The sequence below is a fragment of the Epinephelus fuscoguttatus genome, linkage group LG12 (genome assembly GCF_011397635.1).
Source record: "Epinephelus fuscoguttatus linkage group LG12, E.fuscoguttatus.final_Chr_v1".
NCBI lineage: Eukaryota > Metazoa > Chordata > Actinopteri > Perciformes > Serranidae > Epinephelus > Epinephelus fuscoguttatus.
In genome coordinates, this window is record NC_064763.1 from 41,532,404 (window position 1) to 41,554,925 (window position 22,522).

General features: G+C 40.2%; 1 protein-coding gene across 6 annotated transcripts; it reads right to left on the reverse strand.

Moving 5' to 3' along the window:
- Positions 1-195: 195 nt before the first annotated feature.
- Positions 196-20,989, reverse strand: stag2a (stromal antigen 2a). 6 transcript variants are annotated; one of them, XM_049591133.1, is made up of 34 exons: positions 20,756-20,989; positions 16,247-16,365; positions 16,063-16,141; positions 15,503-15,661; positions 15,236-15,332; positions 15,058-15,134; positions 14,713-14,917; positions 14,454-14,605; positions 12,827-12,900; positions 12,440-12,563; positions 11,981-12,079; positions 11,670-11,749; positions 11,139-11,246; positions 9,647-9,755; positions 9,381-9,498; positions 8,586-8,689; positions 8,392-8,484; positions 8,209-8,298; positions 7,909-8,112; positions 7,737-7,807; positions 7,459-7,546; positions 6,830-6,910; positions 6,199-6,291; positions 5,915-6,089; positions 5,668-5,807; positions 5,471-5,572; positions 5,050-5,198; positions 4,797-4,925; positions 4,496-4,701; positions 4,092-4,338; positions 3,861-3,971; positions 3,600-3,726; positions 2,754-2,831; positions 196-2,274 (listed from the first exon to the last, which is right to left on the reverse strand). In XM_049591133.1, exons 2-34 carry the CDS (start codon positions 16,288-16,290, stop codon positions 2,251-2,253), a joined length of 3,837 nt encoding a protein of 1,278 aa, XP_049447090.1. In that variant the 5' UTR covers positions 16,291-16,365; positions 20,756-20,989; the 3' UTR covers positions 196-2,250. The 6 variants fall into 6 exon arrangements, with proteins under 6 accessions (XP_049447090.1, XP_049447087.1, XP_049447085.1 ...); XM_049591130.1 differs by having other exon boundaries at positions 4,092-4,341; XM_049591128.1 differs by having other exon boundaries at positions 4,092-4,356.
- Between the last annotated feature and the right edge of the window lie 1,533 nt (positions 20,990-22,522).

The following is a 22,522-nucleotide window of genomic DNA, read 5'->3' on the forward strand; positions in this document are numbered from 1 at the left end:
TGCTAACACAACCATGCCGACACTGCTAGAGAAGATACTCAATTTGTGAAACGCGGGTTAATGTCAACATTTCATTCATGTATAAATCTAATTTGGAAACATGGGTTGAAATCATCACACAGTCGCAGAGAGATTATCGGTTATATCTTCAGACAGACATACGTACACATATTAAAGGATGCAATGAGACACAGATTGAGTAAAAACACAAATTTAATATACACAAATATTTAAATATGTGTAAACATACAGATGTATGCACGTTTTCAGCAGTTCAATGCAAAACAGAAGAGATTCAAAATCAAAGGATTAATGTAAATTTACAGGCAATATTAAGATGTGTTTTTCTCACCTGCCTTATATGAATAGTCAGTATGTGTATGGTAATATTCCAGACCATGTGATCTGTTTCTCCAGTTTATAGTGAGAATCTGAGGAAATTAGGGATCTGTTTCTAACTACAATGTGTATACACTATTTTCCATTAAATCTGAATCTGCCAACCAGGCCAACACACAGAGGTAAAGAAATATCGCAACAATCCATTGAAAGACAAACAAAACAAGGTACTGTATGTGTACTTGCAAATTAGTAGGTTAACTTCAAATAGGTACATTCTATTTAACCTTTCCCTAAAATTTCAAGCAAACAGAAACTGCAAATATAAAATGAGCACCAATTCACAATATATTACACATCTGTAATTGTATAATATACAATTCTGATACTATGATAGTTGACTAAAGAAGTCTAAAACTTTGCAATTTAGAATAATTCTATAACTCTTATACACGCAACAGTGGCTCATCAAATAAATTGGCTTTTTGAAAAGAAAAAAAAAAATCCTCTGCACACTTGCAAACAGGAAACAAGAACCCAAAACAAAACAAACAACACACACCTTTCTCACCACTTCTCAAATCCGTTCTTTTAAAGATTGCAACTATGGCATGTCTGTTTTCTTAGATATTATTAGATACTATACAGCGGAGAAAAATAGTCAGGATATAAGAGAGATTACATGTTTAAGGTTGAGTCAAACTTGTATGTATGACACTGTGAATGCTCCCAATGTTAAAAAAATTCTTTCAGATGCAGCCGTCAATTTGTCAAATTACTACATTTGAGCAACGCATTACTTTTGCACCCATTCATTATAGAGAGTCGAAAAGAAAATACAAACAGCTGGCCGTATCTATAGTAACATAATCATTTTCATTAAAAAGGATTATTTCAGCATCTATGTGAAATAACATGATTAGAAACCATTAATTTACATTTGATTGTCATTACAAAATATCTATAAATCAAAGTCATCTATAAGGTATAAAAGCAGAACACATACATTTCTAAAAAATACCATCACAAAGAAATCTGAGAATGTCGTATATCATTTCTGGCAAGGCCTTTGAACAGTATGAGACGCCAGTTCACATTATACTTTACTGTGTACATGTTTTGATATATGGCTACATGCCATGCCAAAGTCTACAGTTTAAAAGTACAGCAGGTGAACGCAATATCACTGACACCTTTACAATGTAACGCAGTCCAATCCAACAGCCCTGCAATAAATGCCGTCTTTATGAAGCTCATGATGTTCAATTTCTGTTTAGATTGCGTCAGAGAGGCATTGATTGGAGCCTATGGTCATTTCTAAAAATATGGCTGTAAAATGACCATAGACTTGAATTAATATCTCTATGACAAAGTGCAGTGTCACTATAGTGTTCAACAACAACTGAACGCTTCAAGCATCACAAAGGCAGTATCACTCACAGGGTTATTATATGTCTATCAGCTGGTGTTCATGGAATTGTGTTCACCCCTCCTGTATATCGGCCACTATGTATTTACATCAGACAATTTTTGTCTACTGAATGAAAAAGATTAAAGGTATATATTATTAATTTGAATTTCAGTCTGTTATTGTCCCCTCACCATGCACCTGCCACATCACTTCTGTACTGCTTCACCTCAGTGAGCTACGCTGACGCCAAGTTGTTTTTGGGGTAACTGAACAAAACAGACATTTTTGCTGCAGTGTGACAAAAGTCCTGTGTGTGAAAATATCAGAATAAAATTCAAATTCAAGCTCTCACTCTAAGTTTTAACAAAGTGTTAAAGAGGCAAACATTGGTGTCTCACAAACCATTTATAGCAGTCCTTTTCGCTTGTTTCTGATTTTCACAGAGAACAGTCATCCATCTTATCTTCCAAGGATTTTGATAACACATTCTCCTTGATGTTTTAGAACATGGGAACATTGAGAACCTAAGGATGTAAAAAGAAGAAAAATCAGAAATCCACAATCTTATAGTAGGAAAAACAATGGTTTGCACACTTTTTTTGGCCTAGAAAGATTTTTTAAGAGCATATTATTTTTGAGATATTCAAAAACGTAAGTTACTGTCAACTGTGTTGTCCATTTCATGGACACAGGCCAACATATGATTGAGATGCTTTTTTGCTATAAGGGTTAGCCTTAGAGCCGGCAGCAGCAGCTGTGTAATTGATACAATATTTGATAGAGTTTTGGTGGAGTAATGCTGTAACCTGTAATATCCACCTGGATAGATGAAAAGATATGTTCATAATTATCCCTAAACAATGAGTCATGATTATGAGAAGACCGAGAAACCTCAAGCTAACATGCCTGAGAATTATGAACAACCATAACCGCTCAGATTTACACATAAGAATTTAAAAAAGGAGCAAATAAGTAAATTGCATTGTAAGTGGAAAATCCTCACCGAATCATCCATGATGGAAGATGGATCAAAGTAGTCTGGCTTTAGTTCGGTTCTTTCTCTGCGATTCTTTGATGCCGGCTGAAAAAACCCCAGCTCAGTCAGAACAATGCATCACAAAATGTAATTAAACTAAGAAACAAAAAAACTATTTAGACTTCATGGTCTGAAAAGAACGTGACAATCAAATGCTGATGTGCAAATTCTAATATTTGGCAACACAGGAAAGCACCAACACTTTTTTAATTTGGAGGAAACTTGCTTGGAAAGTTTGCTTCCAGTTACGCATGACTGAGTCACGCAGACAGTTAAAATAATATTAAGGAGCTTGTGACATTTACTGTAAGTATTTGCCCATGAACCATAATAAGGAACTGTCTGTTCATATTCTTAGTACAGAGAATTCATATGAACAGTGGCTATAATCAGTATTTTCAGAATAACAATGTATCAATTGCCAATGTGAAAACATCATGATAATGTGAAATGGGCTGCTCATAGTGACGACCCTACAGATAATTATCCCCTCAATCTGCAGCTCCTCTCGGCTTCATGGAGCTTTATAATGAGTTTCAGCTCACTGTTTAGCTGTCCAGCTCACATCTCATGGCTCTGATAAGATCTACAGTCCAAGGAAGCAGCTGTTTTGAGGGAAAAGCTCTAAAACCCCACTGTACACTAGCTGCTCAGCACCAAACAGCACACAGACACAGTTAGGTGGACTGTTGCTCTGTAACTGCTGCGTGTGTCAATAAGAAACTGTTTGCTAACAAGTTTGCCATATCAGCTTGAAATGTGATGTCAGTGCTGTGTTCACAACTTGTCCCCACTGACCCCCATTTGCATTACCAAATCGATGTCCATTGTGTCAAAATCCATGCCCTCATTGATGTCCTCCAAGCGGTCCTCTGATGACATCATCACATCCTCCACTATTGGCTCCTCATCGTCCTCCATGAGTCCTGAGCCTCGACGACTGAGGGGTGCACATAGGTACTTGTTATTAGGGAATAATTTTCACATACTTTATATTGTCCGGATGTGATTTAAAAAACATTTCCTCCTTCATTCAAACCTATTTAAAGTACTGTGAGGAGAGTGCCATCTTACATTGCTTGCTGCATGTGGTTCCTCATCTTGGCATAGTGCATGCTAACCCGCTCTTGCTGCTGACGGGCCTCTGCTTGTTGCCTCTGTGTCAACATCCAAGTTACCTGGGTACTGTGGATACATGCTCAGTATTTAACATGTCTTTATAATGGCCATAGTTTAAAATAACACCTGCAACTATTCTTTTAAATATAAGGTAGGTAAGGAGAAGGTTACAGAGAGGTTTCGTACTTGTAGTCAATGGCAGCCTGGTGGTGATGGTGTGGCTGCTGCTGCTGCTGCTGGGGAGGCACAGGCTGATGGGGATGCTGCTCTGCTGGCATGGTGTATGCGGCTGTGTAGCTGTCCTCTGGCCTCATCTTCTTTGGATCCCTCAGAACAGTAGAGGTGAGGTGGGGCGAATGCATCATCACTGGCGTCTGCACGTTCTGCTCACGGTTCATCCAAACTGCATCACTGCTGCTGCAGCTGTTCTCTTCTGCTGGAGAGAGGGATTCTTTAAAAGACAGAACTCATTGTGTTTACAGAAAATGTCACATTAGTTTGCAGATTATTGCATGTTGCAGCTCATGAAGTACATAAAATAAATCTTGACAAAGCAAAGTATAATAATGTCATAATATGATAATGCTCACCTTCAGGCAATTTCCTTTTGCTAGCAGTGGCTGGCTTGGGCTTCTTACTCCTGGAGGAGCCTCGACTGCTGATCCCACTGATGACAGACATGGTGTCATCATCCCCGCCAGCCTGCAAGGAGTTCCTGTATGAGATGAGCGGCAGCCAGCAGTCCTCTCGCTGCAGGGCCATCTGAATCGTCATGAATCGCTCCAGGTACATGTGACTGTCACAGTGTCAGGATACAAATCAGTTAGGACGTTTTCTCCATCTGCTTCATGCTCAACACAAACACCAAAACACACTCAAACTCAGACTTACACTGTTCTCTTATCCTGTCGAATCAGTTTGCTGGAGAACTCGCTCAGGATATCCAAAAAGGCTAGATTGAGAGGTGGACTCCCCTGTCCTTGGGGACTAGGTTCCTTAAATGCAAACTCAATACCATCCCTAAAACACAGGGCGAAATAATGATTTGCCTTACTTACTGAGACACAGATGTCACTCTAAGAAATGAGTTGCATGCATGTTTGTAAAGTAAACCATTACGTCTTGGCTCAGGACTGTTACTTACTTATGTAACATGGCAATGGCCTCCCTGGTCTTCATCTGATCCAAGCCAAATGTCAGTGAGAAGCGTCGGGCGAGCTCTTTTATGCCACAGAAGGCTGATGTTGAGCGGTCGACGTTACAGCCAAGTTCAGACAACATCTCATTGAATAACTACAGAAGAAAACAGAAATACATTTTTGTTTTACGGTTCCACAGACTGAGAAGTCTAATTCTAGACTAAATGCATTTGTGACCTTAGTTTTTTTTTGTTTTTTTTTTTTAATTGGGTCTAAAGTCAGTAAATATTTCAGATTTTGTTTTAGATAATCTGGAAGATTTGCTGGATTCTGTTAATACTGGATATTTAAAACCGAAACAAGGCAACAACAAATATGTTGTCTTTTCACATATTACAGAGTCTCCACCTGGGCAAACAATCTTACCATTTGCAGGCTCAGCACAAGTGTCTTTGCACATTGGATTTTGTCGATCTGTCTTGTTTTGCTCATTGTTTCCTTGATGATATCTCCATAGTCATTGTAATACTAGACAGAAAAAGAAGGAATACTGTTAACAAGAAGAGCAGGGCAGAAGGAATTCCTTACAAGTCTTTAATGTTTAAAAAGAGGGTTAAACTTACCCTCATGTACTGTTTAAATATATCTGCCCCGGTGTTCATTTCCACAACATTGTAAACGATTAATTTACAATAGGCAGCTAGAAGGTTTCTCCGCTTGTGCAGAGCCTCAATTTTACTGGCTTCCTCATCTTGCTGTCCGTCTGGAAAACACAAAATAATATATAAAAATACCGTAATATATTTATTTAAAAAATATGATTAGCAATTTCAAATTTTAGGGTTTTACAGAATGGTGACTGAATCTGACCTGTGCTGTTGTTGTCATCGTCCTGATCAATGAACACTTGATCCAGAATGAAGTTGAGCAGATCTGCCTGCAAAGAAGAGTCTGGCATATAGACCAGAGGCTCCAGTTGTTCCCGGCCTGAAGACATAATTTGGTGACTGAAGATCAGTAGCAGATCACATAGTATGGTGAAGGCCTGGAATGAACACAACGCTTCAGCATTCATGAACATTTTCAGTGGCATTGAAGACTGGCAATGCAGAACAGTCCGGAATAAAAGAGCAGTCCTGAAAGCATCATCCCACCTGTTCTTTAACTGCGTTGTTGATGCTGTTTAGGTAACGCTGACACATGAGGCAGAAAGCTCTCATTTGCTTTCTCAAGGTCATCATGTCACCCTAAAAAGAGCAAATGTTCAGTTAGACAGAGCACAGGCCTTTTCAATTACATAGTGAACAGGATTGTCCGAGTACTGACAGATCTATGTGTTTAAAAAAGTAATAGTTAAGCCGTGCAAGAAATAGGATAAAACAAAGCAAGTCAGCATCATAGTTTAAACCAGTTACACTTCATGGAGGCAAGCTTTCAGCACGGGGGTTTACCACATATTGAAACCTGTAGCTGTCAGTTAGTAAGTAAATGATGTTTAAAAAATACTTCACAACTCTGTATACCGTGTGTCAGCTATGTGGGGAATCCCTCTCAGAATACAGAATCAAAAACCCTGATCTTTTTAAGGAACTCAGTCGTGATGTTCTTCCAAAAATGTAGAAAAATGGTTGTTAGTCATCTTGCCCATTAGGAGGTCACTACTACTTTTAAACTTTAAACTTTAAAATGTATGCATATAAGTGTTTTGATTCTTTAACTGCTATCTCTTTTACACCTTTACTTATGCACTTCTTTTGCCAAGTATCCCCAAAATGACCAAAATACCTTTAATGAACTGCTGTCTGAAACCTTCGCTAGATGCCACAGGATGATGTAATGTGTGCACTGCATTGCGTGAATCACAATCTAGAGGAAAGGGGGCAAGCAGATCAGATGAGCCACAACTTTCCAGGCAGTCTGTAAAACTACACATTTTACTTAATTAACCAGGTTACACAGGTGATCAGAGAACACATTTACACACACTGCAGTAACCAAAGTCACGCAAGTCCACGTTAGTTACAACGATTGTGACTTATTCAAACATGGAGAGGTGACGCAGTGCTAGTCTCAGTCTCAGTTGGACATATGAAGGACTGTTTTTAAAAACAAGAATGCATTGCTCCATGTCATTATCTCTCCTTTCTGCGCTGTTATTTTAACTGTCTGCACTTTTTATCATATAAAAAGTTCATTAGAAATCTGGTGACCTGTATACCAAGATTTCTGGAATCCCAATCCCTGATTATGGAAGCCAAGTTCCTTGTTTAGATGATGGTAAAGATATTAGCTTACTACTTAAGAGAAAGCCAACTGTAACCTGGATACTTAAGTGCACGTAAACCCACTTGTTGACTATTGACTATTTAGCATTTGGAGAAATTACTGACGGTCATAGGAGACTTTGCTGTTACCTGTTCAGGCATATCCCCGTTCTGTAGACCTGTGTTGAGTAGCCTGTAGTTGCTGGTGAAGAGGTCCCACTTAGAGAGGTCATGTGCACTGGAAGCAAAAAAGAAAACACAAATGATGAATAATACAAAATAACATAATTCATGCCAATGTCTTTATGCACATCTTACCTCATAAAAGAAAACCAAAACTCAAATATGTATAACAGGAGATGCTAATACTCTTTCTTCAACAAGTGACAACACATTGAAATCAAAAGCAAACGGGTTAACTGCTTTACTTGTGGAAAGCGCTGATCTTCTTCAGTGTAGATAGAACCTGGTAGGCATCATCCTCATCTGGTTCTTCACCCTGACAAACAAGATCAAACCGGTGAAACATTCACCCTTGCCTCAGCACCCATGAGCATGCTTTCAAACAATTCATACAAAGAAAAATCTTACAGCACTCACCTCTTGCAGGAAGTCCTCCAGGAGTCTGTTGAACTTGTCTACCAGCTCATCGAGAAGCTGGGAGCGGGCGATGTCCACGCGGTTGTAGATGGTGAACTCTTCGTTGCAGAGAAAGTGGTAGGTGGTGGAGCAGGCCTCCAGGACCTCTGTGTCTGTGTGCTTATCCTGGACCTCCCAGATTTGCCGCAACAAGGCGTCCAAATGCTAAACGAGAACATGAAAACAAGAAACATTGTTTCACTGACACTGCATGTAATCTACAAAGTGCATAATCTAGAATAAATGTAAAATACAACAAACCTTTTCTAACCGGCCAGTTGTGTAGATGTCAAGATCAAAGTACTTTGGTATTTGTAACAAATTGGTCACCTTGTCAATATCAACGCAGTACTGTGACAAGAAAGGAAAAGCAGTTGGGTTGAATACAAAATACAAGTCAACTCTTGATAACTTTTAGCTGCAGAGCAGAAAACAAATAATCACCTTTGCCAATAACAGAGGCAATGCAACTGCAAACATCTCTGTGACCCTCGTCCGATCGTCCAGCTGTGTTTTCTTCTCCTTTGCAGTCAGGACCTTTTCCAAGCACAAAAACCCAACCGTGCAAATAACATGAAATCATTTAAGAAACAAAGATAATCCTCTCTACGTCGCATGCATGACAACCAGAGACTCACCCTCTTCCCTGTGCCTCTGCCTACTGGAGGGTGGCATTCACAAGCCTGCCGAATGGCACAGAGCATGATCTCAACCAGAGCCGTCTCCTGGCGATCAGTCAGGGCTAAAGATTGCACACGCAGACAGTTACTGACAATGTAATAAAAAGACTTGCCCAGCTACCTGAGTGTCAATCAAAGACAAAACGATTAGTAAGAAGTAAAATGATTTTCATAATGGATCCTTTTCTTCATACTGGTGTTGCACGGTGTACCGGTACTAAAATAGTACCGCGGTACTAGAGTATTCCAAACGGTACCATACAGCATTTGGAAAATACCAGTACTTTGAAACTGATTCAATTCATTAATTTAGTTAATTTATTTTACTCATTTACGCACACAAACGCCTTTCTTGTTCCTACTGGAGCACAGATTGCACAAGTGGTGTGTATGACAACACCTGTATCAACATTCGCAGCTGCCACACGTGAAAAAAGACAAGAGAAAGTCTGCCTCGCAAAGGGAGACAACACGAGACAACACCAACTTGGTGGAACATTTGAGTTACCAAACCGTGACGTCCCTACTGAGGTACTTACCGAACCATGAATTTTTTGGTTCCGTTACACCCCTACTATTTATTGTTCTAAACGTTTGTATCCAAAAGGACTTTTCCTTAGGAAAAGTACCGAAGAGTATCGAAATTCATATTGGTATTGGTACCGAAACAAAGATTTTGGTATTGTGACAACACTACTTCATACTGGAGCTGAAAACCTGAGTCAGTAATTGTTGGACAGAGTGGACCCTTACCCTCCTCTCCGGGCATGGGCTCATCCAGCAACAGGCTGATCATGGTCTCCCAGTCCTTCAGCAGCTCTGACCCGCACTCCCACAAGCTATCCACCAAGTAGGCCCCATGTTCATGCAGCTGTCAATCATCAAACAGTTAAATGTCATTGAATCAAATTTGATCTAATCCCATCCAAAACTAAAATAAGATCTTAACACTCAAAACTAGTTTAACAGATTTCCTGCGATGGACAACATCCAGAAGTGACACACAAAGGCCTGGTTACCTCGCTTTCCAAGAAGAAGAAGACAGTAGTCTTGATAAGGCTGCCATTGAGGCTCTGCCTGCCCCTCCGGGGTAGTCCCTCCTCCTCAGGACCTCGATGGCTAAAGAGCCTTTAATCAACACAATGCAGAAGGCTGTTAAAAATGCCTGGTGGGGCAGGTGGAATAAACAGCTGCTCTGCCTGCAGTCCCTGTGGCAAAGCTATGAGGTGGGACCACTGACTGTATATTGATGGACGACATTACAGCTCCCCAAAAGTGAAGCCAAAACACCTTCACTGCCCCCTGGTGGTTGGCTGCATTGTAGGACATAAATTTGAGCTCTGATTCTCCGCCCAAGTCGGACTAGGCCTGACCCGACCCGCCAGGTTCAGGCTGGGCCAGGCTGTAATTTTCCAATATTCCCTCGGGCTTGAATAGGTCGGGTTCTTGTCGGTTTACCAGTGTTTTAATGGACTTTTAACGGAATCAATGGGGGAAAAGAGAGACGGACAATGGGGGGCGGGGGTTGCATCTGCAGTGGGAGAGATGTGCATAACATGTAACATGCAGTGAAGAGTGGTGATCATTATCAGTATGCCGCAACACTGCACTGCACCCACAGACAGGCGCAGAAATAAGGAAGAGAAGAGGGAGAAAATAGTGCGGGGAAGCACATCAGCCCTTAGCTCGTGATAAATGTTTTATCATAAAAGATAATCCAATATATAAAATCTATATTTTTTCTTACAGTAGAAATTCAGGTTTTTAATGAGGCTCTGTTGCTGCTGTGGTTCCAGCTCAGGTTTGTACATATTAAATACATGTTTCCTAAAGATTCTGTCACTTAAAGTACTTCTTATCATGCTTCTGTCTGTTCAAGTATTTGTTTATCTTGATAACATTGGTATTAATTAGTTATCTGATGGTATAAAAAGGGGGTGTGACATCACGATTGCCAGCTTTGTGCGTCAATCAGTGTGCTCGTGATCTATGGCGCTACTCGCGGCTGGGTCAGACAGGTGTATGGGTGGGAAGCACAAGATGGCAGCGCGCCTGGCCAGGATATTTTGACTTCATTTTTGTACAACAAAGGAAGCGGTGTCCATCTTTACATACAGTCTATGGATGAGAAAAGACTTAGGGGCATCAAACACATAAAGATCACTAAGTTACGCACTACCAGAGTTTGTAATTTCACAGGATTTTCCCCTTTTCATATTAATAAAAAAACAAAGTGGGTTTTCACGAGTGCCCTAGTTATTTAATGGATTTAACATAACTCCTAATGCATATATTATTGTTTCTACTTGATAACTGTGAGCTCACACAGTTAACTTGGCAGGCACACCAATTCTTTGCACTTCTGTTTTTTTGCTGTGAAACAAGATGAATTTTGGAATCCACTGCAAACTAATACAAACCCAGGCTGTAATGTGACCCACCATAAATGTACTGGAGATACGATAACAGCCATTAACAGTTCAATTGTTTCAAAAGACACAAAACACTTACTTCTTGAACAGGAATTCTCCTGCTGAGACAGCGATGGGTCGATGTGCTGAGTAAACCAGATGATACACACTCTCACAGTCCTCTGCTGTCAGAACCTCGTCACTACTCCTGTTAGACGAAATGCACGCAGTTTAATCAATTTGGGACTGGCAAAAGATGAGCGTTTAGCATTGGACTTAGAGATTAATGTGTAAAATGGTCTGTTTGAAATGTTCTCACAGAAGCTTTAGGATCGGGGAGAAAATATGAATATCAAATTTTACAAAAAAAATTGGTTGATTCTCCTTATTTCATACTGAGCAACAGTCGCCTCGGCTATAAACAAAAAATGATGCCATCTGTGAGCGCTTACAGTCAAGGTTAATGTCTCTGATTTGAGCCACGTTATATTAAATCCCAATCTGCAGTGAGACTTTGTGTTTATCACGTTGACTTTAATGTGTATTACGTCTTTAGAGTCACATTAAATGTCTTCATAAAACAAGATCAAATGCTGAATGGTGCCTTTCAAGAGGAGGGAAGGTTACTCACTGCAAGACAAGTGTCAGAAGTTTAATGGCTTGTACTGCAACATCATACTCCTTGTCCAGAGTCATAGACACAATGCGGTCCTGTCAGTGAGAGTAGGTTTATATTTCAGATACAGTATCTTAGCTAGACAATCTCCGTAACATTAGCTGTGAAATCATGCACGGGAATACTGCAGTCAAAGTGATGTTATAACTCTTAAGTTAATGGCATATAAAGACCCAAAACCTGAAGAGTGTGTACATGTTCAAAACATTTCAATGATGCACAAGAACCCTGTAACGACCAGTGAAGCGATGCAGCTGCTGGCTTACCTTGAAGCGACTTGTGAAGAGCTCTAGTCGGGCGCCAAGCTCTCTGCTGTAGAACAAGCCTTGTAGGGCAGTCAGGCACTTCAGTCGCACCTCACCTTGCTGGAGTCACGGTAGAAATATATATTTACCATATTTGAATGCCAAGACTCAAGTGTTACTTTGTCATTTCCCCAGTTAAACCTGTTTATTATTGTGTACCATTATAGACTAAATATGTGTCAGTAAGATTTCTTTTGTTTCATCAGATTTTGATGCAAAGATGATAAAGATATACAGACAGAAAAGAGAGCTATGTGTGACTCGTGTTCTAAAGTGACCGAAAGAAGTCTTGACTGATAGCACTGGTTGGTGTTATTTTTAACTGAGGTTAAAAGCATGTCTGATTTGCCATTTCATCAGTTTTTCTTAAGCTAAGGTTCATTTGTTAATCTGTAAAACAGCGACAGTCTTTTAGCTCACCTTGTCATGCATTGTCCAGCCAACATACTTCAGGTAACTGTCATTGAGGAAGGCGTCACTGTACAGCTTCATCCACACTCCAATCTCCTCGATACAAATAGCTCGAATTTCTGGGATGGAATCACTGGCAAACACGAGACAGCTGATTAAATGTAGTCACTCATATGACGTGCCCTTGTGTAAACACAGTTGTTCAGAGCAGTAAGGTTTAAATCACGTGGCTCATATTGGTGTTGACATTAGTTTAACACTAGAGGGCACCAAAATCCAACAATGAACACTGAACGGTCCCTGCTTGTTGTGATAAGACTCAAGTGCGATTAGAGGCTCCTCAGTGAAATCTCACAGTCAACATACAGTATGTAAGTCAGTCAAGGATTCACATACCGATATCTGTGAACAAACACTCCTTTGAAAATCGCATTCATCATGTTCTCAATTTCATCTTGATTCTCTTGAAGCTGAAAGATAAACACAAAGTGATACTTTTTAAATAAGCTGCAAACAAAAGAACCTTGTTCAACCTTCAACACAGAAACTACTTTCAAGAGGTTTTGCAAGACGGCCTCTATTAAAGTCATTTGAGCTAAGTCAAAGGGGCCAGGCTGACATTATTCTATATTTAACTAATTTGTTCTGCTGCCAGAAATCAGCAGGCAAATTAAACACAATTAGAAAATATTATTAGCACAGCTGCCAATTACATCATCAGAGCAGCACTGTACTGTGTCAGAAATAAAAAGGGAATGAGTTACTATGAAGCTATGTGCCGACAATTAGAGATACTTAGACGAGATGATATTGTAGGCGACCGAAGGTGATTTTACACTGTTGGTGCAACAGAGGATAATACTGGACAGCGACCTGCGGGTGACACAATTTTCCAAACTACTAACTGCTGAAAGGTACAAGTTACTGTGTGGAAATAAAGCAATAAACTCTAAAAAAAGTTTTCAGTAAATCGAAAGGTTTCTCTTAGTTGTATATTTTATTGTAGTTCATTAACCAATTTAAATGCCAAAGTAATTCAGAGTAAATACAATTTCAGGTTAAATGTTAAATGTTTTGGCCCTGAGAAGAAAAGGCAGACTATCTGTTCTTGAATCTTCAGGTCTTGTGTGACAGGTCTGGACAACTTGTAAAATGTGTTTGCACCTGAAGCCTCGTTCACACGTACACGGGTACATTTTTAAGCTTTTTCTGTTTTGACCTTTTCTCCAAGAGCAAACTATGTCTTAGGTCACTGAAAACTCATCTTTTGTAAAGCTACAAAACCAGAGTTTTCGACAAACGTCACGGTGCATGACGTTATCTCCTTTCTGAGGCATCACAAATGAGGCGACACTTCGTGCAATGTTGGGTGTGGCTCTAACCTTGCTAACAGGATTTTTTACATATCTACAAATAAATGTACCATTACTCTTCCACTATTTTAGGAACGGAGGCATCAGAATGCGCTACAGAGGTCACTGCACCAGATAGCCTTTCAGTTATAGCCTTACAGGCTTCTGATTGGCCACCATCTGGTTCGCCTTCGTTTCAAGGTTATCATTACCTCCTGGTGGTTTGGCGTGCTCTTGACAGCGTTTAGTTGTGTTTTTGCGTTGTTGTACAGAGATTTTTTTTATAACAGTGCTTGTGCAGACGGGATAATGATGGAGGGAAAAACCCCATTTTCAAAAATACCCATGTTCGTGTGGACTAGGCCTATGAGAAATTTCTTAATGCCACAAGATTGGAAATAGCCAAATATTCTGCTTGTTCGAGAGCTTCTTGCCTGAGGCCCACTATATATTTAGATTAGACTAGACTCTTAAATTTTATTGTCATTGCATACAGTAAGAACAGTAAGAGCAGTTAAGCATTAAACCAGAGAGTGCAGAGTGCATATAAACACGTTAAGATAAATTAATTTACAGATGAATGCAAAATGAATGCAGCTGTTACATGTCATTAATAAAACTTTGATATGCACAGTGCAAAAAGACACAATATTTGAGAGTAATATAGATACCTCTTTACGCTTCTGTAACAGGAGCTCAAGCCTATCATTGGCCCGTTTTGCAACGACCTTGTTCCTCTCCGCCTCGTACTGTCTCTGCGTGTTGTCCATATTGATGCTCAGGTTGAGAGCAACGTTCACCAAGGCTGTCATCAACTTCATGGCTGCAGAAAACAACAAAGTTCAGGTACACAGTAGTGGCAGGAGCATGCAGGTAGGCATGGGGCAGAAATGCAGAAAACCAAAGTGAAACACACACATTCAAACTTACCTGCTAGTGTGCTTGTATGTCTAAACGCCCTGACCTGTGAGTCGGACAGGCCGGTGAGCAGTGAGATTATTGTGTCCATCATATACTCGTCGTAGATGATGCTGTACTGACACTGACGCACAAGAACCGCAATGAAGTCACAGAAGCTTATCCTGAACTTCTTCCACTGTGGTCCTGACAGGGTTAATGGATAGTCACCGCTGTCCTGTTTGATGATGAAGAGAGATGATCAGATATGTCTGCCACATTACAAATATCTCCAATGGTAGCATCTGATAGCTGCACACAGTTTATGGTTGTTCTAGTAAGCACTGTAAATTGATATAAAAACACAGCCAGCATCACCTCATCAAACTCCTCTGTCATTTTCCGGATGATTTCGGAGTTCTGCATATGTCTGAACATCTCTCCACTCACAGCACCTGTGAGAGGAACCAAACAGTGGCAGCAAAGTTAAGCACATTCATTTGCTTTCAGCCACCCGACCTGCTGTATATTTAGATGCATCATTTCAGATACTTACCTCTGCAGCCAGAGCACTGAATGAAGAAGTTGATTAGGTCCAAGAGCGCCGTGTCCCTGTCATGTTTGTATGCCTCGATCCAGTCATCAACAACAGACTAGAAAATAAAACATGACTGTGACAAATACAGCTTAAAAAACAACTCAAAATATGTTTGGGATGGTGATGTTGCTCCAATATAATTTAATGCAACAAAACAATGTGACGAAGATGAGAAGATACTTTGACACGAGACATAATCGCTCAACCACACTAGTGTTTACCCACCTGTGTGGCACTCTTCCCCATTTTAACCACCTCAAACAGGGTCATATTCTCCATCCCGTTCTCCTGATGGTGGCCATTCACCCTGCCAACACTGGGGGCCCTCCCTGCTCCCCCACCTTTGGCCTTGTCTCCAAGCGCCTTCTTCCCTTTCTTGGCAGCCTGCTGGGGAGAAAGATGTTAAATGGAAGATGAAAGTGTGTAATTGTGTTATCATATCTCTGAGCACAGTGCATGTGCATTGCAATGTGCGTGCAGACCGAGCAGCTTATCAAGTTACTGTGAATTAAAAAGCTGTCACACTGTGGGACTAAATCACATTACAGACATTTGATGCAGTGATGCAGCATTAACTTATTTTCTCTTCGAACACAGCTGCTGCATAACATCACACTGTTTCTACTCTGTGTTAGTCCTGTGATGTACTGGGAACCAGTCCAGGGTGTTTTATTGCCTTCCACCCAGTGCATGATGGGATTGGCTCAAGCCTCGCTGTTACTGTAATTACACATGGATGGATACGGAAAAAGAAGAAATGATTATCAAAGGTTTGGAAAACATACCATGCCCTTTCCTGTCTTTGCATTTTTGCCATCGGGATCCTCAAGGTCAGTATCTGAAGACAACTGAGATTCTGCCTCTCTGTGTACAACAGATAGAGTCATTACAACCACAAAACAGATTTAAAAACAAAACATTCAAAGACATGTTCAGTTTGAGAAAACACATCTGTGACGCTGTGCTTACTGAGGAAATTGAAACTCTGTGTGCAAATCCTGCGCTGCTATCATTTCTTCAACATTTTCTGGATCTGCTGAAGTGGGTGCTTCTACTGCTCTGGACCCCACGCGAGAAGGTATCTGCACCTGGAAAATGAGACAAATGAGAAGAGTCCGCTGATGAATGAAGACACCAACGCTGACCGCAGTAACACACAAACACATCACAGTGCACAACCCCATTTCACACTCAAGACCAAGGACAAAGAAAGTGTGTTTGTTTCTATTGGCGGGAAGAGCACATCAGGCCCTGAGATGCACCGGTCAGGCAATGCACCATTTAAACACCTCAGTGACATGGCAGTAGCAGTCGAGCTAATTAGGAAAAAATGCCTGCGGAAATGTCCCCAATTTCAGTAGGCCCTAGACTGTGACTGTGACTTTTAACACATAAACTCACCTCTTTTTATTCTTCTAGCTTGGCTACATGTAAACCTTAAAAAGGACCCTGTTAACCACTGTTTTTCAGTGTTTCTCACCAAGAAGCATGTTTATCCTCGAGGCCAGCCACAATGGGTGTATCTCTTAGCTTACAAAACATCTACAAAGCCTAGGGCTGGGCGGTATGGCCTAAAATCAATATCACGGTATTATTTTGGGGGGATGCTGTGACAGTATGATATCGCGGTATCGTCTTATCTCATTTTTTTTTTACACCTTAAATAAAACAATTTAAAAAGCCATACAAGTCTAGGATGGAAACTATTTATCGTCAGAAGTAAAATGGTTGCTAATCCATCTATTAATGTGTATTAAACGTTATATAGTATGTATAAACGTTAGAGGGAAGAGGGAGGGCCGGCGGCTCCCGGGCCCCCTTCTCCCACGGGCCTGGGTTTGGTGCAGTCAGCCAGGCCACCTCCATCACGTAGCGAGGGAGGTGCGTGAGGCAGGCAGGTAGGCAGGCAGGCCGTTGGGCCCCGTTCTGCTGCCGGAGTACTGCGGTATGAAGTTAACCACAAAAGCAGTACCGCGGCTCATGTTTACTGCGGTAGGTTACCGTCACCGCGAATACCGCCCAGCCCTAACAAAGCCTGAAAAGACACAGGTGTAAATAATACAAGCAGGAATTCGTAACACCTGTGACCTCTGCGCCAAATTTCAGTCTCCTAGGGCAAAAACTAGAGATGCATCCATACTACTTTTTACTTCCCGATACTGATTCCGATCCCTGAACCTTAGGTATCTGCCGATACCGAGTACCGATCCGATACCAGCGCGTAAAATAAAAATGGATGGGATATGAATTGTTGTATGTCTCAACTCCTAAAACTCTGTGTAAAATATTAAGAAATAAATACATAATAGTAGAATCAATGCCATAAAACTTTTTAAATTATTATTAAAAATAATAGTTTCGTTTGCCTGTAGTGTGCATATGCGTAATGACGTGAGGCATTACGTGGTATCGGATTGGTCATAGGCTGTACTCACTGATAACGATACCGTATTTTAGGCAGTATTGGAGGCATTTCTGATACTGGTGTCGGTACAACTCTAGCAATAACTGTGGCTGCCAAAGGGTGGGGAAATTTTTATGAACCGAATGATCAACCAACAAACAGAGCAAGATATACAGCTGCTGGTCACAGCTAAAAATGAATAACAGCTGAATTCCGCTTAGCTGCTTCAGTTTCAGGGTCCTGGTATTGTGCATGTTGGCTCATTGTCACAGTGTCATGGCTTACTGGGACACCTGAATAGATAAGAGCCGTCATTAGGGTTTCCAGTAACACCTGAGCTGTTCCTACTATGTCAGAGTGCCATGGTGTCTCTGTTAAGGACAACTGGTCAAGCAACAGATGTCTGGAAATGTCATCCTGGGGTCCAAGAAACACATTTTTAATATTTTCTGACATCTGTAAACAAAACAATAAACTGACTAATCTCAACCGATTAAATGATGAAGAAACACTTTAATGCAGCCCTGCTTTATTCACACATCTTGTTCAGAGCTCTCCTCAACAACCAAGCTTTTGTTGAAGCCTTAATGGGGATGCTTTCCGTCATAGCACTGAGTCACTTCCACTCTCTGTTCTACAATTTTACACACTGAGAACTCCACCCTGCTTTTATCTCTAACTATGCGGATAATTTGGAGCTTGAAAGCCAGTCATTTATGTATAAACTGCACAGATGGAAATGCAGATAACATTTTTTAGCACTATTTCTGTCCTCTGGATCACAAACTTCTAGTTTTCTATGGTGTATTACTGCCTAGTGCTGAATAAATGTAATCAATTTGTTGATGAACATTATGATGGTTGATGCCACCTTTGCCTGCTGAATAGCAGTTTGTCATTTATTGAATAAAAATACCAAGTACGTGCTGGGTGATACATCATTTACCTGATGATTTTGTGTATTTTCTGCATGTGGTAAATTGTATGCACATTAGTTTCATATCATCGTTGATTAAACAGTCTGGCTTTAATGATTGCTGCCTTAATAAGAAACTGGATGATATCATTTTGGACTCTGGTAACAAATTATGGGACTCCCTCTAACTGGTCAAGTCCAACACTAAGAGGACTAAAATGAAGTTCAATCACTAGGTTTGGTATAATGGTACAAAGTGGAGGTGGGGGAAATAATCGATACAGCATAGTATTACCATATTTTGCGTGACAATATTGTATCGCTAAACGGACGCCGAGTATCAATTTGCAAAGTAACAATTGCTTTATCAGTTCTCTAAATACATTTTTGCTGTAATAAAAATAATTGAAGCGAGATAAACAGATCGAAAGCTTTCTCGTATTAGATAAAACAGATGTTTTAGTTAAAGATAATAAACTGAAACTGCAAAATGTTTAAAATCTCAATAATGTTGAATCGTGACTTAATTGTTCTAATAGCTTATCATGGGGCCGCTGGTGATTCCCAAAGGAGGGAACTGACAGAAATAACAAGTACAGATTGTGTATAGAGGTATAGCAAATTATTTCATGACTGTGGGAATATTTGCAGCTAGGCAAATATCAAAATCATGCCTTTCTGCTGCAGTCACAGGTGTGTTTCTATCCCTACTGTTGCACCTGTAGTGACCTCTTGACCCAAACCTGAACACATATTCTACAGAGCAATGCAGTAGGTGGTTTTCTAAAGTCAAAATTGGCTATTTACCATTTGCCAGGTGGTTATCTGACAGAACAGCAGGACACCTGTGCTGAAGAACCAACACTGAATCCACAACTGAGCTGAGAGACACAAATGAGCCAATGACAGCATGCAAAAAGCTGCAGCCATGGTGAATAATTTTGTGGGCCACACCACACCGCACTGACAGCTATGTGTTTGTGGGCTTCCAAACAACCAGGAGCCCATGAATGCCTGAGCCTGGAAAACATCTTTTCATTTGGGTTAACAGATTGTGTTGACTGGATCTATCTTTGGTTCAGGAGACACCCAGCTCCTCCAGAAGTGCCTGTAGGAAGGTGTGGGGAGATCTAGCCCGTCTCATGACACATGACGTTACTTTTGCAGGTTTATTAGTTTGTTAATTAAACACATGAACCTGATATAATTAGTATTTCCTGCAGGATTACACCATTCACCTGAGCACACAGTGTAAAGCCTGCTGATGCACACCGGTGCTTCACATTTCAGCGCCTTAACATGATCACAGATATTATCAGAGAAGAGGAATATGTGGGGGCGTGTTGACACAACACCAGCACACTGTAACTGTAGCTGGCTGTCCCAAAACGCAATGTAAACATGACATGGTTGTCATTGTTCTGTCCAGACAAACAGTCGGACTCCAAGACCCAAACATGACGTAGCATAACGTTACTGGATATGAGTGCGTCAATATATCGCTCGTTACTTTCATGGAGAAGTAATGTAATATAAGCATTCACGCCAGGTCGTTGTGATAGTGAACTCTCATTTTACTTCGGTTATAAAGCAAGTAGATCCCAAAATGATTCTGACACGCGCAGTTGTAAAACTTTACTTCCGAACTACAAACGCAACTACAGATGTTTCCGAAGCTGGTGATTCCTATCCACTCTCATCTCCTCCTGACGTGCCGTCTGTGCTACGACGGCCAAGCAGCTCTGTAGCTAATGCGAGCTAGCCTCACTCAAATGTGCTGTTAACAGATGCATTATCTAGTTAGCTGCCTTTAGACCCTCTCACTGACCACTTTAACCGTAACGACAAACTAGCTTTGGGATTAGGATTTACTTTAGGATGCTAACAGTCACATTTACAGGATTAGATTAGCTGCTATCTTGCCTAGCATTGCCGTTAGCTGTAACGTTAGCTAGCTATCGGGACCACCAGCTGAAATGTTACCTCGCCATTACGCATCACGTTATTTTTATTTAATGTGATAAAGTCATATATGTATGTCAATGTCTCCTGTTAACGCGAATGTCAGGTGCCTGGTCAGCTAGCCAGTGTAGCAGCATCAATGACAAACTCCCTGGATGTTAACGTTAGCTATCCGCCATTTTACGTTACAACTTACCTCGTTTTAAATCAAACACGGATTGAAACCAAATAATCCAAACGCTGCGGACTTTACAGAGAGGATGTTTTCGTTAATTCCCTGCACAAACTGTCATCCTCCAAAACTCAAAAATAATAGTTTTATTTGCTAGCTCACGTAAAGAAGCTCCTTGGTGGCTAACATAGCAAGGCTCAGTTTGTGTTTTCGTTGTTATGCATGTAGCACACACACCACCTGTCGGTCGCTCCGGGAACTGCTGGTTAGAGGGGACTCATGTCTGTGCCGTGTGCTCACAGCTCGGCAACTCTGAGTCAGTGTGTTGTAAAAATAATCCAAAGTTACAGTTATCTTAATTAACAGAAAGGTATGGATTAGATGGGGACATGTAACTTAAAGAGAAGAGACCACTTTGGGAGAAGGTGTGGGCTCTTTTTAATATCAATAATACCCTCCTGTGTGCTGCTCACCTGCTAAACTGGCTGGTAGTGTGTTTTTCACTTGATAGATTGATTACATAAAAACAGCTAAACACAGTCTATAATCCATGGTATTATTACTACTGTACATCCACATTCATTTCCAAAATATTAGGAACACCTTCCTATCATTATAAGGTCTTTAACCATGAGCTGTTTGACAGGAGGATTAATGTTCTCGCACATTTCCACATCATCACCAGAGGTGGGTAGTAGCTAGTTACATTTACTCAGTTACATTTACTTGAGTAACTTTTTGGATAAATTGTACTTTTCAGAGTAGTTTTAATGCAAAATACTTTTTACTTTTTCTTGAGTTATATTGTTTTAAAGCAACAATACTCTTACTTGAGTACAATATTTGGCTACTCTACCCACCTCTGAGTACACAATTACATATATATATATATATATATATTTATGTACAGTATATATATATAAGGGGTATCGTTTAAAATACATTAATTTGCAGATTATTATGTTTGATTGATTGATTACGTTCATGTTCTTATTTTACAAATAAATCAGACGTTACTCAACAGTTACTCAGTACTTGAGTCGTTTTTTCACCAAATACTCTTTTACTCTTACTCAAGTAATTATTTGGATGACTACTTTTTACTTTTACTTGAGTAATATTGTTCTAAAGTATCAGTACTCTTACTTGAGTACAATATTTGGCTACTCTACCCACCTCTGATCATCACCCCATCATGACTGAAGTGAATCATTACAAAATCATAATCACCAGTTTTTACCTGCTTAGCCTGTCTCATAATAATTATGATAATACATTTTATTTCTGGGCGCCTTTCATGACACTCAAGGTCGCCTCACAGAGTAAAATACAGAGTAAAATACAAAAAAATACAAATACAACAATACAATACAATACAACATAATTTAACAACAAACAAACAAAACAATGGACAAAAGGCCTGCACTTACCTGACACCTTTGAGGAAGAACAAACAAACAAAAGCTGCACGCTGAGTGAAATTCTGTAAACTGTCTGATGCAAACAAATGAACAAAAACATCCATACTATATTTTTGTTTTGTTCAGCACCTATGAAGCTTTTTTTTTTTACAGCAAATGCATGGTTTCCTGCTTCCTCCTTATGCTGAATAAATGAATCACAACAAGATAAAAGCTTAAGTTAGCATTTTATCTACTCAATAAAATATATAGAGAGGCAAGGCAATTTTATTTATATCGCACCATTCATACACAAGGCAAAATACGTTAAGATAAAACATTAAAGGAACAATAGATCATTAAAAACAAAAGCTAAAAGCAAGAAAAACAG